General features: G+C 45.2%; 2 protein-coding genes and 1 long non-coding RNA gene across 6 annotated transcripts in view; all 3 read right to left on the reverse strand.

The window, feature by feature from the left end:
• Positions 1 to 613: 613 nt before the first annotated feature.
• On the reverse strand, positions 614 to 4391 carry LOC118210417 (apolipoprotein A-I-1-like). The gene is made up of 4 exons (XM_035386592.1): positions 4284 to 4391; positions 2798 to 2849; positions 2366 to 2519; positions 614 to 1670 (listed from the first exon to the last, which is right to left on the reverse strand). Exons 2-4 carry the CDS (start codon positions 2838 to 2840, stop codon positions 1076 to 1078), a joined length of 792 nt encoding a protein of 263 aa, XP_035242483.1. The 5' UTR covers positions 2841 to 2849; positions 4284 to 4391; the 3' UTR covers positions 614 to 1075.
• Positions 4392 to 12739: 8348 nt separating this feature from the next.
• Positions 12740 to 18830, reverse strand: part of LOC118210028 (centrosomal protein of 164 kDa-like) — a 20908-nt gene continuing 14817 nt past the window's right edge. For 3 of the 4 annotated variants that reach the window (XM_035385846.1, XM_035385848.1, XM_035385850.1), the window contains 8 exons: positions 18286 to 18501; positions 17891 to 18068; positions 17498 to 17605; positions 17253 to 17352; positions 16103 to 16375; positions 14512 to 14584; positions 14130 to 14237; positions 12740 to 13748 (listed from right to left, as the gene is read on the reverse strand). In XM_035385846.1, coding sequence (XP_035241737.1) covers positions 13652 to 13748; positions 14130 to 14237; positions 14512 to 14584; positions 16103 to 16375; positions 17253 to 17352; positions 17498 to 17605; positions 17891 to 18068; positions 18286 to 18501 — 1153 coding nt within the window. In that variant the 3' untranslated portion in view covers positions 12740 to 13651. The remainder of the gene's footprint in view (positions 13749 to 14129; positions 14238 to 14511; positions 14585 to 16102; positions 16376 to 17252; positions 17353 to 17497; positions 17606 to 17890; positions 18069 to 18285; positions 18502 to 18830) is intronic. The other variant, XM_035385847.1, reaches the window with a different exon arrangement.
• LOC118210029 overlaps positions 18515 to 18830 on the reverse strand; it is a 566-nt gene continuing 250 nt past the window's right edge. Inside the window, exon 3 of the long non-coding RNA XR_004761793.1 lies at positions 18515 to 18751. This is a non-coding gene — a long non-coding RNA (uncharacterized LOC118210029). The remainder of the gene's footprint in view (positions 18752 to 18830) is intronic.

The raw sequence follows: 18830 nt of genomic DNA on the forward strand, positions 1-18830 counted from the left end.
CTGGCCCCGCTCTGCCGATATCCATACCTCCTATCACAGGATATTGTCCTCTTTAATCTTGAGGTTGTTTTCAAATTATTCAAATGCCCCAGTGATTGTCAGCAGAATCCAAACTTTTTAATGATGTTTATCTGTAGCACTGCACACCAATGGAAGCCTATAACCCAGAACAGTTTCTTTTTTTGGTATTGCCATAGCAATGCTGGCAAAATACCATGGGTAAATGCAGTACAGATGTTTATTGTAGCTTCCTATAGCAACTCTGTGTATGTTATAATAACATATTGCAGTGCATTTAGATTTTAAAAAAAATGTTATCAACAAGGCCTTATATATAACAATGGTTTTTGTCATAAAATGTATTGGATCTAAATTATAGAATTTAATCTAAACTAATCCTTGTGCTGGACACATCATACCTTCTTAGTGTTTAGCTTTTACTCAATAGGCCATAGTTGTCTGTGGAACAAACCTTGTGGAGTAGATGTAGACCATTGTTTTCATAAATTCAACATTTCATTACACTTGGAAAAAAGAGCAACATCAGGTTTGATGGCAGGCCATGAATTGAATGACTTATTATTCATGATGAATAAAACACAGAGCAGAGAAATGTGGGTAGGAAATAGACAATTTTATTGTTAAAATGTTCTATGTGGAGGGTTAGGAAACTTGGAAATGGATTGATGTGTGTGTGTCTCGGGGGGGAGGCTCGACAACACAGAGTTTCCTTCCAAAAGCAACAGGACAACCTGGACGCAGAGTCACCAAACACACGTTAGCGAATGCACATGCTTTCCAAACTACCGCACAGTAGTCAGACTTCTGATGTCACATTTGGACCACAGTACAGCGTGTGGTGTTCAAGTGTCGTGTCTGTGTTTGTGTTAGCTGGAATAAAAAATACAGAGTCTTATTGCTTCGACACAATGTGCACCTCTGTCGATGTCAGGGGGTGGGCAGGGTGCCATGTTTTTTTCCGATTTTTCGTGTGAGATAGTGCAAGTGTCAGTGAGCGGAATAATTGAGCTGGCCGAGGGTGGGGTGGGTGGGGGTGAAGTTGAGAAGAGGGAGTCTAGGACGCTTTGGGTTGGCTGAGGGACTCCCATAGAGCCATAAGCTTGGTCTTCAGCTCCTCGGCGTAGGGCTTGAGCTTGCTTTGCAGATCCTCCCCCTGAACCTTGTCCTTGACATCAGTCAGGGCTTCGCTCAAGTGGTCCTTGTACTCTTGGACGTAGGGTTCAGCCAGCGTCTTCAGCTCCTCCAGGCGCTCGGTCAACTTAGCACGGATGGCCTCCACAATGGGCATCAGCTTGGACTTGGTCTCCTCCACGTTGGTTTGGATCTTGGCACGGAGCTCCTCCACCACGGGCTCCAGCTTGGTCCTCAGCTCCTCCATCTCCTTCTTGTGCTTCTCCGTGTACTCCTTCACCAGGGGCTCCAGCTTCGCACGGTACTCGTCCAGGTGCTTCTGCACCACCTCCTTCAGCTCGGCCTGCTTGGGCTCCAGGTCCTTCTTCAGCTGATCCACATCAGCCTGGATCTTATCCCGCATGTCCTTGGTGAGCTCCATGAACTGGCCGCTGAAGGCATCGGTGTAGGGGGAGAGGGCCGCGGAGGCTGACTGGATGTAGCCCTGGATGTTGTCAAGGCTCTGGGAAAGTTTCAGTCTGAGAGAGAGGGGGAGATGAGAGAGAAACAAGAAATTATAATTATTATAAATATTACTATACTTTTTTTTTCTATTTTAAAAAAATGTGCATATTTTTATATTATTTTTCAAGTTTTAGATATTGATGCTTTTTGAATTATTTGGCAGTACAATGTCTAATGTCATCATAGCAGTGAAGCCAATCTGGGTTTGATTTTGAGAGTGAGACAGAGGGGAATGAGATGGAGTGATTGAGGGGTGGTGTATAGAGAGGGCTGATGAATTGAGAGTGTAGGATAAAGAGAAGTTGGGTTGAAGGCAAAAGAGGGTAAAGCGGAGCAGGTTATGAGAGAACGCAGGGCAAATATGGTTGCAGGATGTCCAATTTTTGAACGGAATGTCCGGTTTTCAAATTATTTTACTGGTCTGGTTTGTGGTCCTGACCGAGCAATGTAATGTTGGGTCAGTGCAATTGATGGAATAAATTTGGTGTTAGTTTCCAATGAACCAACATGGTTCTCTCCAGTAAATATCCAACTTAATAAATTGACTGTATTTAAAAATGCAAGCTGTGTAGGTTGCCCTGGGTATAAGTGTCTGCTAAATGCTGATAAAATAAATATATAAATCATATAAATATATTTAAAAAGAGATTACAGAGAGGATTGGTTTGAGGGAAAACTTTTGAATCACCGAGTGGAACATGTGTCTTACTTGTAGTCTTTGTACTCGGTCTCATCCAGATGTTCAAGAGCCTTCTGTGCAGTATCCTTCACCTGTTGCAAGTACATACCCACAGCTGCCCTTACATGCTCCAGCTGGGAAGGGGGAGCAGGAGCATCAGCCTGCAGGAACCGTGCCTGGGAACCTGGGAGAGAGTATCAGGAAAGGCTCAGGCTTTGGGAGATCAGTAGACCGCACTCTTGGACAAAGTGAAACAAACAGTGTTCCTGGGAAGATAACTGCCATACACAAAGGGCCGTTCAGTGTTTCAATGTAATGCTGTGGTTTTAGGCTTTTCTACGATCGCTTCAAACTTCCAGCTGGTCAGGTAATGTGAGAAGTGCAGAATATGAGAGCACAAATGCATGGTGTGCACGAGTTTACAGTTCAGTCCTGGCCTCTGATTTTGGGGTAAATACTGACCTGCCGCAAGGAGGATGGTGAGTGCAAGAGCCACGAACTTCATGGTGGAGCTCTGAGAGAAAGAGAGAGAGAGAGAGAGAGAAAGAGAGAGAGAGAGAGAGAGAGAGAGAGAGAGAGAGAGAGAGAGAGAGAGAGAGAGAGAGAGAGAGAGAGAGAGAGAGAGAGAGAGAGAGAGAGAGAGAGAGAGAGAGAGAGAGAGAGAGAGAGAGAGAGAGAGAGAGAGAGAGAGAGAGAGATATTTAACATACATAATCGACAGGCTCACATATTTTAAACATTTCCAAATGTGTCACATTTATTTTAAAGTTCATAATCCCTTAATTCAAAGACAAGGGGATGTAAATCGCCTTGACCGGGCAGGTGAGGACTTCTCATCAGCCGTAAGGCATCAGCGCTGAAGCTAAAATAGTGTTAGAGGTTCATGAGCAGCAGATGTGCAGTGATTGGACGGTTCCCCCATCCGAAGAAAGTACTAAAACAAATCCTCACCGGCCAGATAAACAAACAATGCCACACAGCCCCTCAGTCAACTCACCCGGGACCCAGCAGCCTATTAAAAGAACCTGTAAATCCCATTAGGGATTAGAAGCGGCTTTGCACCTCCACCCGTACCTTTACACCCGCTGCCTGTGATAAGATTAACCCACAACCCCCTCCGCCGCTATGCGATCTTCAATCCGCGGATAATCTGCGGCTCCAGCGCGGCGAAGGCGGACTTTGGCCGCGCCCTCGCGGCAGCACCGAGGACGACGAGTTCAACCCCGCGCCCCCGGTGATCTGGCGCTAATTCAGATAAGCGTCCGCGTCGAGGTGACTCTGGGGTCGCGTCCGCCTCACGCTTCTTGGATTTAACTGAGGACGTGTGACCGGCCGTCAGGTTTGCTTCGACTCTAGACGTCTTCCACTTGCTATTTCTCTCGCTTTCTCTCTCTCTCCCGCCCTTACTCACGCCAGAGAGCCCAGCTCAATGAAAACGCATAAGTTCCAACGGCAAAGCCGTTTAAATAACGCAATATCAATATCAATAGCATGGCAAACAGCATCCTAAGTATCTCTGTTTTTACCGGCATGTTGACCTTAGAACTTGTCGAATTTTAGGTAGTTTAAAATGCACTTCCTTCTTAGAAAAGCACATGGAAACAATTACGATTACTGAAAGACTTTGAGAGATGAGGAAAGATGGAGGAAAGATTAACTGTGTAAATAACAAAAAGCTTCCAAGTGAACAGAGAGGCAACTGGGTAAACTTAGGAAAAAACACTGCAGGGAAAAAGTCAAAGAAATGCTTACACAGAAAAACCAAATCTTTTGCCAAGTTATCAGGAAATGGCCCACATTTGCCTTTGCTAACTATCACTCTCTCTCTCTCTCTCTCTCTCTCTCTCAATACTTCTCCATTTCTCTCTGCTTTCCCTTCCCTTCTTTGTCAAAAGCCTGGTTCCCTTTTCTCTCTCCCCATAGCCTCCCTCATTGGCGTGGCTCTTACCTGTGGGTAGTGATGCTCAGTGTCTGAGTGAGGTAGGGGAAGGGGGCCCGTGTCTTTTATAGTCCGGCCGGTGGTGGGGTGGGTTTGGGGCGGGGGAGCAGGGACCGGCGGGGGCGGGGGTGAACGGGTGCCGTCGTGGAGGTGGACCTCAGCCTTTCGCTGTCCCACTGGAGGAGATGGGTTCAAGGGTCACAAGGGATCTGAGGTTGGGTAAAGTGTCAGCAGAACAGCGCAAGCAAATGGGGGAGTGAACCAGGGCAGGTGTTCGCAATACTGTGCATCCTTATCTGACTCTCTCGTCCTCAGTTTCCTTGTTTTATCGATCACTTTCTCAAAAGTACCTAGACAAAAAAGTTCAGGTCAAAAGATGTGCCCATCATTCATACTTTCTGTACTCTTTTCCTGTACATGTTTCTGGAAGCACTTTAGGTCCTACATGATGTATAATTCAGCCCAAAGACTCTTAAGCACTACATTTCCCAGATTTCCTCATTTATCTGTGAGAGTAATGATGTAAGTATCAATGGATTTCTGAATGTTTTCCTTAGTAAGATGGATTTGAAACTAAAATGTGCAGAGCTGTAGTCTTAGGAAGTTTTTTAAAACAATTTTGTCTTACCTCTTGGAGTAACTGTATATTCTAATATTATGTTCATGTGCTATACTTCATGCACTTGTATTGGAAATACATATAATATGTAACAAATGCAGGAGTCACATTGAAGTTCCTGTGGAAATGATGGAATTTGATACTCTTCTCAACCCAGCAGCACTGTTTCAGTGTAATGCAAAAATGTTTTACACCTCAGTCACCTCGCAAAAAGAGAACAGGAAGCAGGGATCATTCACGCCTGAGCAGAGTTAACACTTTCAGCATCATTACAAGACATGAAAGAACTGTTCCACCTAGGACCTGAGGAACACTGGGCATGGGGGGGTGGGGGGTGGGAGAAGGAGCCCCTGCATGCACAACTCCCCCCTCTTCCTCCTCGGGTACAATGTCTCACAGCATTGTGAGAATGTTGTGCTATCTGCATTTCTGAACAGGAAGTCACTGTCTGTGTGTGTGTGTGAGTGAACTTTATTCTTGTTTGTTTAACTTCAAGGAGTCTTTACACAGCGACTGCTTTAGATACAAAAGAACTGTGTACAAAAGTGTAAAAAGTTATAGTGTAAAAGCAATACAGCAATATATATAAATCCACACGTACACATAATTTCATATAAACACACCACCAATAAATATGCCTCTCAATTTGTTTAAATTCAAAGACAACAACTTGTATCTTTAATAAACATTTGAAACAGTGCATTTGGACATCCAAAAAACATCTGTGTGAATTACATCTCACGTAGCCAAACGTGCTGAAACCAGCAGGGTCCCAAATGCAATCAGCTTTGCTTAGGAGCTTGATTGGGTTTTTTTTTTTTAATGCAGTTTGATTGATTTAGAAAAGTGAATTGATTCTGGCAGGCCCCCTCCCTGCTCTCTCAGTGTTTGATGTCTGCGGAACATTTACCTGGCCTTTGATACAGAGCCCTGTGATGGAGCCATTGACCCAGGGTGAGCCAAGATATGGTTTACATGGCTTGATTAAGATCTCTGACAAGAGCATAACAGAGCAAAGGGCCAACAAGCAATAAACATGCGATGAGGAAACATTAATAGAACACTGTGTCGCTAACGCTCTCCACAGACCCTGACCAACCCTACTGACTCTTCAGTGCGTTCCAGCAAAATAAGGCTAAATGGGGGGCTTTGGACTCTATGCGTATGGACTCAGTGTAGATGTTTATTTTATTTTGTGTCTGAATTTTTTGTGTTCCCATTCTCTTACTGGAATGCAAAGGAGTCAAAGCTACATTTCTAGCTTAGCTTGCAGCCGCTGGATGCATTTGAGCACGGTCCAGATAATGGCAGAGTCACCTTCGAACTCTCCGAATAATTACTGAACAGATGTGCCCCCACCTCCACCTGTGGCATCCGTGGTATTACAATCTCTGATCGATCATTAACCTCTCAAATATTTGCATTATCTTCATTCCTCCAACAGTGCATTTTTCTAGACAGGTTTCAGAATGGATTCAGTTTACTGTCCCTGTTGCACAGATGGTGCATTGATTGGCCGCATATCTCAAACCCAACAGAAAATCAGTGAATGATATTGTGCTGCTCAAAGAATGCTCAATTAACATGAACACATCTCTCGGTTACATTCTCCAGCTGAAAAGACACAGAGGAAATCGTGTAATAATATCACAATGTTTGTTGCAACTACCTGAAATTAGCAGTAACCCTGACAACAAAATCCACAGGTATCTGAACTGTGAAATACTCAATGCTCCTTAATTCGAACGCAGTTATACTTTTTTTTTAAAAATGTTCTTGAAAGTAAAAATAACAATCGTCTGTCTTCCCACTTGGCCAGATGTGCCTCTCATTTTTAAGCTTCCCCTGAGGTGAGAGAAACCCACGGTCTGCAGCGATTCTGTGGCGCCCAGACGCGTCCGAATCGACTGCTCTCTCAGCGCGGTTTCTCCGCTCTTTCTGCGTTCACTCTTTCTCCCCCTCATTCCTTTTGCCATTTCACTTTCATCTTTTCGTCTCCTGCCCCCCTTCCATTGTTCCCCCCGTCTCTTGTCCTCACCCCTGCTGGGAGCATCAAAACACTTCCTGTTTTTCACATGTAGCCTACCAACAGGCTGCCGGCTCCTTGCGTCACTCAAGGTGCCCGATGCCTCAACACTTTATAAACGTATTCATCTGAGACCTGGCAGGAAACATTATTCAGTATTTCAATTTTTTTGACATAATACAAGTGTCTTGGATGATGAAAAACATGTTGCAGTGAAAATATATTTTTAAAAAATGATTTATTTTATTTTTATTGAATGTCCCTTGTTGGTTTCGGCACAGTAGAACATGCGGTTCTTGAGATGAAGACCACAGACTCATGTCCCGTACAGGGGATAGCAATGAATTCCATGGTTTTTATATTCTTTTACTAACTGTAATCATCTTAACTGTCCAGAATCATTGAATTGTATACATTAAAATCTTTTGATAGAAGCCAAGCTCAATTTTGTAATATTGACAATGCAAAACTTATCTTTAGAGTTTATATTAAAAAAGTGACTACACAAGTGCATGTTATTTTTAGTAGTGTAGTGTTAATTGTATCATCTATTGCAGGATTTAAGAGTGTGGTAATTACATATGCTTTCATCACTTATGAGAGAACAATCAAATTCAGACCTATATCCATAATGCACTTTTCACAAACCTCTCAGATAAGTCAACACATTTGCTTTTATTTGACAACACAAATTACAATGTTGTATAAATAAATAAAAAAATAGCAAGGCATATTAAATCTTTCCCCTCAAAACTAAGGACAATGGTTTCACAGATGACCAAATTAGCATTTTCCAACTGTTTTGTTTTATGTATAGTACATGCAACTTGTAGATGCCAATGTCGTGTGATAAGTAAAGACTGAAGTGCAGATTGTTTATGTTAAATTGACACACCGCTACATATTAGATTAGCGGCTTTGTCCCTTCCTCTTTGAGATAAAAGTATCATATTTACATTCTGGCCCGATAGGGGCTGTCCTCAAGCACACTTTAAGGTAATAGTCACTGTTGCTTTTGTTTCACAGTGGTTATGTCTTTATTTTATATAAAATCAGTGAACATTTGCAATAGAAGGTGATGTCAGAGCTGTATTTTCAAGATCCAGGAAGCACCTTACAACCCAGTCAACTCAAAGCAGCAAAGCAAACATATTAAAGGAAATTATAAGAATATAAAGACAAGAGAAAAAAAAAAAAGTCTAAGTTAACCTAAGAAAACTCAAACTCAGACCAAAACTAAAGGGTTTTAAAATTGCCAACAGAATAAATTTAAACTCTAACTGGTTTTACATTTACCAGCAGTTTTCTTTTACATTTAGCATTAAAAAGTTTTTAAAAAACATTTCCCAACAATTTTTGATTTTACATTTACATATAATTGTATACCAGTAAAAAGTTTCTAAGGCAATTGTTGAGTATCACCAAATTTAAATCTACCAGCTTCAACTTATGTTATTTCACCTTATTTCAGCTTTATGAGTATAGAATGTTTGATTGTAGTTTATATCTGATGCTCCAACAAAGGTCTTGTGAGTAAAAGCTTAGTTTTAGAAAGGCTTGCAAATCGCAAATTCCACTGTGTTTCACACAGGTGAAAAGAAATTCTACATTCATAAATTACTGATTTCTTTCATCAAAAGAAACCACCATGTTAACCATCTTGGCCAAGCAGCACACCCACAATGTTGTGAGATCTTATGTGCATCCAAAGTTCGCTGATATTGTACATATGGTTGTGTACTTTCTTGAGAAATGTGGTGTCATCAAGTATTCAGCTGCCCAGGTGCTTCACTGCACTAAGGTGACCTTCCAAGGAAGGCTGATAGTGTCTCAGAGATAGTTGCCAGGAAACCAAGGCTGGCAACCGAAAGGATTTATCTCCAGAAGAAATGTGTCACAGGGTGACACCTGGACCAACCTGCCACATCTAGCTGACTCTGACAAAACCCTTCTACGAAAAAAACTATGCCTGCAAATGAAAGCAAATTACATTAAGTTACTGGCATTTAGCAGACATTGCTATCCAGGATGACTTGCTCAACAGCTGAATTTTTATATAGTGTCCATTTATACAGCTGGATATGTATACTGAAGCAATTCAGGTTAAGTGCCTTGCTTAAAGGTACAATAGTAGTGTCCTAGCTGGGAATCAAACCTGCAACCTCTTCCAGCCCAGTTCCCTATCCATTATACTACCCTGCCCTATCCATCTGGCTATTTTGCTCCACCTCATCTTGTTTCAGTCTTTCTGGCACCCCTGCAGAATTTCATAGAAAGCCCCAGGGTGTGCCAATTTCTGTTTCCGTGTCAAAAATCAGCAACACGTCTGGACCCAAGAGACCAGGTGAGCTGAGTCAGTTTGGCAGGCGAGCTCATGTAGGTAGCTCGCCAATAAGACTTTGTTGTTCCTGGAACAATTCAAAACAATTTGTTTGAGGAACGCTTCTCTCTTTCATCTTTCCCAATCAAACATTTTAATGATCCTGCACTTGCTTTTACTCCATGATTGGGAACTTTTAAATGGGATAGTGAACAGAAGTGTAAAAAGATACATATTTTTTTTCTAATATTATTTATTAGAAATTGAATTCCCACCCACCAGGCTTAATTTCACGGTTCTGTGTTTTTGTTTGTTTGTTAAGATTGTGCGTGCTTTTCTGAAGAGCTTTGGTTTAATGCAGGGTTGTGTGGGTGGCCAGTTGTGTACTGCGAAGGTCTAGAAAGAACAAAAGGCCGATGACCGTAACCTTGGCCCAAGCCGGCCCCCAGACGCCCACACTTATACACTCACAAATTATACACAGGAACAAATAGACACCCACAATGCAACTGCTGCCATAACACAATGCTCCCAGAATCAATAAAGCTTGACGTACTGTTCAGTGATATGAAGATGCTACCTGTTAATTCTGTTTCTGCATTGTAAGTCACTCTGCATGAGGGCATTCGCTAAATCACTGAAATGTAATGTTGGTGCATGTGGTGGAATTGGCAGGTGTTGTTAATATTCAAACCCAAATAGATTGCCCCAATGAATAGGGCAATCCATTTCGACAGAACCTTCATCGTCCACTAAACTGGCATACAATGCATAATTATGAATGTATTCTGTTCAATGTATTATTAACCTGTTTAAAGTATGAAAGTAAAGGCAACTGAAGGTAATGTTCCTACGTTCATATCATTATATCCAAATGAAAAACTAGGCTGCACAAGCTCAGTGGCACTTTAAATATAAGTGAATAGCCAAATCAGTTCAGTTGTGGAAATATCATTTGATTGATGTTTGTTCATATTAATCGAATCCTGCCAGGAACAATTACTGCCATATATGGAAACACCTGTGGCAAGCCTGAAATACTGTGGGAAAGCTGGTTTTGACCTGGACACACGCATATGAATTACCCGTTTGAAAACTGGTGCGGTGTGTCCACTGCTACCCCTCGACTTGGCAGAAGCCCAGTGGCAATGTGACGCTTTGCCTTTCAGAAATCTCAGCAGTGATTCTGGAGAACCAGGCTTCCTGCAGCAAGCAATCTTATAGCAGGTTGAGACCAAGAACACACACGTATACGGTAGAGCTATGTTTTAGACTGTCACATATCTGACCCAAGTCAAATTCCTTTTCAAGTATGATCTATATTAGACTGTCAATGCTTGCTATCTCACAACTGAATTGTACCTGGCCCTGGGTGTTCAAACATAAAGCACTCTGAGACACATGCACACATGCACAAACTGAAGAGCCAGACTCTTGAAGAGTGGCCTATGATGCAGGAAAAACACTCCCCACTTAAATGCAAAGAAGTCCAAACAGTGCCATCCCACACGGGTCACATCCAGAGAACTGGACCAGAGCAGGAACTGAATACCACGTACAAGTGCGGTCAAACTGACATTCAAATTGGTCCACGTTCATTGCCGTTTGCACATTAGGGTGAAAATAACTTCAATAGCCAGTCAGATCTATGCCGGATAATCATGAAAGTCATAGCTAAAACATAGCTGAACATAACTTAAAAAACCCCATCTGAAAAAGAGACACACATACGTAAATACACAAAGAGTGATGGGGTGATAGGAGGACTACAGATGGAACCAGAGAGGTTAGTGGGTCTAACTTGTGTTGGCAAGTCAGACGTACCAGAGTAAACACAACAGTACACTAGTGCAAACAAACACCCACATGAGAGGACTGGACAGCTATCTGTGCAAAAGTTTTTGGTCTGCAATACTGGTGAATAATGGCTGAACACAGGCACTAGTAGGTCTCCACATAGACCTTCTCCATAGCCCGCCTGTGCTTGTTTCACGTGGCATTGGAATATTAACTCATAATTAATGTAAATGTCATAATTTTGGTATTAATGTCATAATTTTGGTATTTCACCTTCAAATTAGAACGTCCAAATATTTTTCCCCAACATAATTTGGTCAGTGACTCTTGGCAACCAATAAAAAACATTGCACAGGTTACCTTGGTTACAAATCACCCTGGAAACTGGATTCCTCTTTGCTTACTCTTTAAATTGCAAGGCTTTGTCCGTGGCATGCGAGGAACACAGAAGATCCAACTTAAAGACAAAAATGTGCTCGACTGACCGGCCTTTTGTCCAAGCACGGCAAGTTTTCTGCCGACTGCAAATCTACATGCATTAGGCTGCTTGACAGGTTAAAGGCATATGAAGCACAGACCCACAGCAGCTGGCCAGAATAATAATGTGCCAATATCCACGGAAGTGCTAGCATGTCTCGTGCTTAGTGTTGATAAGTGATGTAATCAAACAGACAACCTGCAAATATTTAGCAAATGATGTGCAAAGTCGTGCAACATACCTTAATTAATTGTGCTGTCGATCCTACAAAAATGGCAGCTTGCAGTCTCAATGCCAGGAAGCAGACCTCAGTCCAGAAAGCATACTGAGAGAGTGGTGTTGATCATGGGGAAAAACTAAATTCAAGTGCGATCAAAGAAGGCGCCTCTGATCCCATACTGTGGCCTGACTGAAATGCAGGTGAGAAAAACTTTTTGGAAAAAATGGTGACCCTACATACGGCTTACATCAAACTTGAAACTACTTGCCAATTTCATTAATGTTAAAGAAGACTGTTAATCACAGATGCATTTGCCATGTCTCATGACGAATGTGTACCGTTTTGTAGAGGGGATTGCTCTGCTGTTGATCATGTGGTAATGAGAAATACTATATTTATTCAGTTTTTCTAGCGGTAAGTTTGCACTCAAAAATTTGTCAGGCAAATCAGACGACTGTGCACCACTGCCCTGCTGAAGGACGACCACCCTTGCTGGGTCTCCCGAAAACACTTGTAGATTAAAAAAAAAAAAGTAAATACCAATCTATTGTTATTTAGCGTGGATAAATTGCAAACTGCAAGCCAGGTGAAACTGGGCCATCCGTTCACTCTGACAAGATTTAAATGTAAATTTGGCGCCCAACATGGGGCTGAGCATGTCCAGTTCCCACCCCATCTTGGAAGGGTCCAACTGTCTGCAGCCACATCTGCATACCTGCGCAAACCCCACTGCCGATTGGGGAAAAAGGAGACACCCACGGTTCTCCTCCGACCCACGCGGTGCTGCCAGCTGCTTCTTTTCACACCGCAGACCACAGCTGACCTCACATAGCCTGGAGTCGGAAAAAAAAGGCCTTCCATGCGCGCCTTTCACGCGCAGTTCACGAGCGCCCTGTGGACCAGCAGGGGTCACTAGAGAGCGATGAACAGGGACCCCGGTGACCCTATGGTGACCCTACCTATACGATGCAGGAACCATAAGCAATAAAACTATCTTTCAGCCTCTTTTTGATTGAACAAATCTAGTTTTATTAATATACAACACTGTACATTTGATGAAAACTGTCTTAGAAAAATACAGTAAAAACTCACAAATAGCTCAATGTATCTACACAGGACACACAGAAACGGTGGCTTACTCGCGTTACCAACATTGACACTGAGCGTCTGGAAGTACTTTTAACCAGCTGTGACTTTCCCCCTCATGTTATTCAAGAAATATTTGACTAGGCAGGCCCACTGACACATATTTCAAGAGACCTGGGCCAAAATAGCAGCAATATTTATGCGCAACCAACATTTTACCAGGGATTTGCGTATTTTACTGAAAGCTTTCAAATCAGCGAACGTATACAATTCCGTGACTTACTATTTTGGGTAACAAGAAAGCAAGTAAATCATAATGTTAAAGAATGTTTTTGATAATGCTGAATTAACATGAAACATTGAGAAAGAAATAAAAGCAGTACAATTTGTTTTCTTCCTCGGTGGTATCGGTTTATCTCTTAGGGAAACTGTTGTAACATTTTGAAGTTACAACATTAATTTTTGCCAGTGGTCTTGAATCAGCACCCGAAGTCACACAAGGTCACTGTCCGGGATGCTGACAGGTGATTGGATCCTAGCCGAATGAGGAAGTGAAGTCACAGGTCCCTGAACAGTGCATGTCAGAGGGGCATGATTGCTAACTCACAGGAGGACGGACCACCAGCACCAGCGCCTACCCGGGAATGGCACTGGCGATGCCCGCCCCCAGTGAACAGAGGGCTGGGCACCTGCACGAACGCAGAGCCACACCCGAGAAACCGGCAGCCCTGGGGGGAACACCAGCATCCGTGCCGACATGAGGAAGTTCCCTCTTCACATGCAACACACAAACAGACACAAGTCTACTCTTCTTTGCGCCTTCCCCCGTTTTCAGTAATGGTACACCTTTATCTGGTTATTCTCATCCAGGCTGAGTTGGACCAGTCCACTCAGGGAAGGGGGGTTCCGGTAGCGGGAGAGGAGGGGTCTGAGCAGTGAATGTTAAAGAAGTGCAGAATTTGGGGTGAAACCGTGCAAGAGAGAGCCTATGCAGGCACTACAGATAAACTCAGGATAAAATAAATAAAAGGAATATACGTCCAAATATGATATGTTTCAGCTGTAGTTGGTCTTGGTGGCTCTTTGAAAGGAAGGATTTTGGTAAAGTCAAAGAAGACATTGGAAAAATGAAACCACGATTTGGACCTGCAAGGAGACGAACTCAGCGTCTTGCCTTTTGCTCTTAAAACACAGTAACTCTTGTCTGCCCTCTGGTGGTCATAATGTGATGTGATAAACCGCATGTCAGGATTAGGTGTAGTGTTTTTACAGTAATGCGCCATGCAGAGGAACACGTGAGGCAGGATACACGCTGGACTCCTTCCTGCGGCTCTCCAGCCACCGCTTGGTCTCCTCGATACGGGCCTGCAGGCGCTGGCCGTCCACCTCCACGGAAACGGGCTGCTTGGAGCACAGACTGCGCACGCGCACGCGCACACACACACACACACACACACACACACACACAAACACACACACAGACATGCACACGCACACACACGCGCAGACAAGGACACGCACACGCACGCACACACACACAAACACACGCACATGGACACGGACAAACACGCACACACGAGTCAGCACTGCCATTATCAGAAACATTACTATGACAAATGCAATGAGGTTCAGGTTTCAACACTGTAAGAAGGTTCCAAGCCTGGCAGTTTAGAAATGATCGGTGGCCTTACCTGGCTGGAGTGTATGCAGAGTATGCCGAGTGACTGCCTGTGGAGGGAAATCCATTTGTGTCCACAGCTCCTGCTGAGACAAGCACAGAGATTCAGCCAAGAGTGGAAAAACACTGTTACTAGACTGTCTACTGGACACATTCACAACCCAAGTAAACACACCCACCAGCAATACTGACAGACACATTCACAACTGCAGTACACACACCCACCAGCAACACTGACAGACACATTCACAACCCAAGTAAACACACCCACCAGCAATACTGACAGACACATTCACAACTGCAGTAAACACACCCACCAGCAACACTGACAGACACATTCACAACTGCAGTAAACACACCCACCAGCAACACTGACAGACACATTCACAACTGCAGTAAACACACCCACCAGCAACACTGACAGACACATTCACAACTGCAGTACACACACCCACCAGCAACACTGACAGACACATTCACAACTGCAGTAAACACACCCACCAGCAATACTGACAGACACATTCACAACTGCAGTACACACACCCACCAGCAACACTGACAGACACATTCACAACTGCAGTAAACACACCCACCAGCAACACTGACAGACACATTCACAACTGCAGTACACACATCCACCAGCAACACTGACAGACACATTCACAACTGCAGTAAACACACCCACCAGCAACACTGACAGACACATTCACAACTGCAGTAAACACACCCACCAGCAACACTGACAGACACATTCACAACTGCAGTAAACACACCCACCAGCAACACCGACAGACACATTCACAACTGCAGTAAACACACCCACCAGCAACACTGACAGACACATTCACAACTGCAGTAAACACACCCACCAGCAACACTGACAGACACATTCACAACTGCAGTAAACACACCCACCAGCAACACTGACAAGTTCCTTCGTTCTGTTCCAGTCGTTTTGACATCGTCTTATCCTGTTTCGTGATCATTCAGTGAATCAATTTTGTCTGTGTCAATCATTCCAACATCAAAAAGAAGTATAAAAAGTTCTGTGCACAGCTGACTGAAACCAGGCACCAGTTCTCCAGTTATTTTAGCTCCGTATGGAGCCTTGAGACTCAGAGAGCGAGCCGACTAACTCAGCTCGTAGGGCTGGGGACCGAAGGCCGGTAACACCATGGCACCGGTTCCCATACGACTGGTCCCTGCTGGACCGAATCACAACGCAGATTTCTGCGCCTTATTTGGGGGTCACCCGCCTTCGCTAGCTAACGCTGTACACTCGCTCTGTCGACTCAGCGACAGCTGGTGCTGTTAGCAAGCCAGCTAATGCTAAACACGGTCAAAATGCTAAAAGAGAAATGGTTTATTAGTATAATTTATAAGTGTAAATTACAATTTATACAATTATTGCTTTTGCAATAAAAATGATGTTTTTAACGTTGTCGTTTGCTCTTTATTTTAAAGAAGATATTGGTTCAGGCACTGGCACCATTTTAAAACTTCCGTTTTAGCATTGATAACGGCCAAATCTAAAAGATAGTCGTTTCTACCCGTTAGCCTGAAGGAGAGAGGGGGAGGGGGAGAGAGAGGGGCCCCTGACTCACCGGGAAAGAGCCTCGCCCACCGGCCGCCCAGCGCGTCCCCCAGCCCCCGCGACAGGGAGCCGCTGCTGGGAGGGGCCCATGCGGAGGAGGGGACGGGGCCAGGGGCGGGGGGGCGGGACAGGGGGAAGGAGAGGGGGCCGTAGGGAGGCAGGGCAGGCCCCTGCCTGTGGGCCAGGGTGCCCAGGGCCCCCAGCACGCTGTTGAGCTGGCCCGAGATGTGCTGCAGGGAGTCGGCCAGCTGCTGCACTTTGGCCGGGACCGTGGGGAGGGGACCTGCGGAAGGGGGAGGGGCAGAGATTTAGAGTCTGCATAACACAGGGAACATAAACACAAACTCTCCAGCTTCCTCCTCGTCATTTAGACCTTGGCTTCTTTTTCTCCCAAATTTGGAATCTCTAACACCCACCTGTGAGCCAGAGACTGATTTACACTCTGAATACACACAGTCATACAGGAGAACCAGGGACTGATTTACACTCTGAATACACACAGTCATACAGGAGAACCAGGGACTGATTTACACTCTGAATACACACAGTCATACAGGAGAACCAGGGACTGATTTACACTCTGAATACACACAGTCATACAGGAGAACCAGGGACTGATTTACACTCTGAATACACACAGTCATACAGGAGAACCAGGGACTGATTTACACTCTGAATACACACAGTCATACAGGAGAACCAGGGACTGATTTACACTCTGAATACACACAGTCATACAGGAGAACCAGGGACTGATTTATACTCTGAATACACACAGTCATACAGGAGAACCAGTGAATATGTTGCACCTTCCAGGTCATGCTGTACTACAAGAGAGAGCTAGCACCAATTAAAGGCGTCATCTCCCACAGACAGCAAGAGGTAGCCTATGGGCGCCTAGCACACCAGGACCTAGCCTGTACTCAGAGTGAGCACCTACACACGCAGAGCAGTTCTGAAGTGATATCAGACAACAGTCTTTTTTTTTAAGCAAGCTGCCCTCACGGTCTTCATTTTTATACATAGTGAGCTCATTGTGGAGCCCAAGCCCCACTCAGTGTGTGGCAGTGTCTGTGGACCACAGAGCCCAAGGGCCTCTCTCTCACTCTCACTCGCTCGCTCTCACTCACTCTTACGCTCACTCTCTCTCACTCACTCACCAGCGCCGTCCAGGGCATCGATGCTGCTCAGCTCTGATTCGCTGCCCTCGAAGGTCACTCTCCTGCCAGCCGTCTCTCTAATGCCCTCATCATCAGACAGCTGCAGAGAGACCAGGGTGTTGACAGCTCTCATCTCCGAGGCACTATATTACTACCGAAGCTTAGGCTGCGAGAACTGTGTTCAGTAGGGTGCAGAGTGGTGTGTGTGTTGAGTAGGGGTGTTGGGTACAGTGTGTGTTGAGTACCTCCTCCTGCAGGGAGGTCTCCAGCTGGTTGAGTCTCTCCTCTTTCCTGCGCAGGAGAGTCTGGCCCCTCTGCACTGTGGCCCTCAGCTGCTCCAGGTGACTGGCCTCCTGAGAGAGGGGGGGAGAGAGGGAGAGGGAGAGGGAGAGAGGAAGAGGGAGAGACCGAGAGAGAGAGAGAGAGAGATGGGGGGAGGGCACAGTGATGCAGACATACTGAGGGATGAGTGATATCACTCCAAGAGAAGACTGCAGTGGACGCTCTTAAATGTCCATGCCGCTGGTTTATCACAGAGGGAATTGGGCTTTAAGAATGAACAAAGCCACACTTTAACTTTTAATAACACCATTATGAATGAAGCTAATGGTGAGCCCACAGTATCTCAGCGCTGCTACCTGCTGGAGGTTCCTGAACAGGTCCTGAGTGATTGTGTCCCTGCTGGGGTCCTGAGCCCAGCTGGTGCGGGCTGCCCGCAGCGCTGCCTGTCTCTCAGACAGACTGCCGCTCTGCCTCTCCAGGAAGCGACGGGCCTTCTGCAGGGACACGCCCTCTGAGGAGAGGTACTGCCGCACGCTGAGGGGAAGCAGGGGAGGGGTGAGGGCGGGAAGTAACACACAAGCGCGCGCACACACACACACACACACGCGCGTGCACATGCACACACACACACACACACACACACACACGAGCGCACACACACGCGCACACACACACACACACACGCGTGCACACACAAGCACACGCACGTACACGCACACACACACACGGTCTCACACACGCGGTCACATACTCGTCCAAGCTGTTCTCGCTGTCCCGGGACAGGGGTGGCGTGGAGGCGGCCTGGGGGGGCTCCAGGTCCTCCAGCTGCAGGGCCTCTTCCTGACCAGCAGGGGGTGCTGTGGGTGCCTCTTTCTCCTTCCTCTTCCCCTCTCTCTCTCTCCCTCTCCCCTCATCTCCCTGCTGTCTGGGGGAGGCCTGCCGCTGCCTCTCGACCAGCTCAATGTCACTGTGACGAGGGCAAACGGAAATCAGAGCGCGGGACACATGGCTGCCGTCTGACACACACACACACACACTTACACACTTAACCCTTTCAAAGTGTGAGGTCACAAATGTGTGATTAGAATGTTCTTAACTGAACATTCTAATGCTGATGTAACAATCACTACTGGTAATCGAAAGCAATGGCCTTCTAGAACACCACTGCTTTCAGTTACACTATATACATGTAGAGGTGTACACAGCGTGGTACAGACCTGACTCAGTGTATATAGAGAGGTGTATAGGGCGTGATACGGACCTGTCTCTGTGACTCAGTGTATATAGAGAGGTGTA

The sequence above is a fragment of the Anguilla anguilla genome, chromosome 12 (assembly GCF_013347855.1).
Source record: "Anguilla anguilla isolate fAngAng1 chromosome 12, fAngAng1.pri, whole genome shotgun sequence".
Lineage (NCBI taxonomy): Eukaryota > Metazoa > Chordata > Actinopteri > Anguilliformes > Anguillidae > Anguilla > Anguilla anguilla.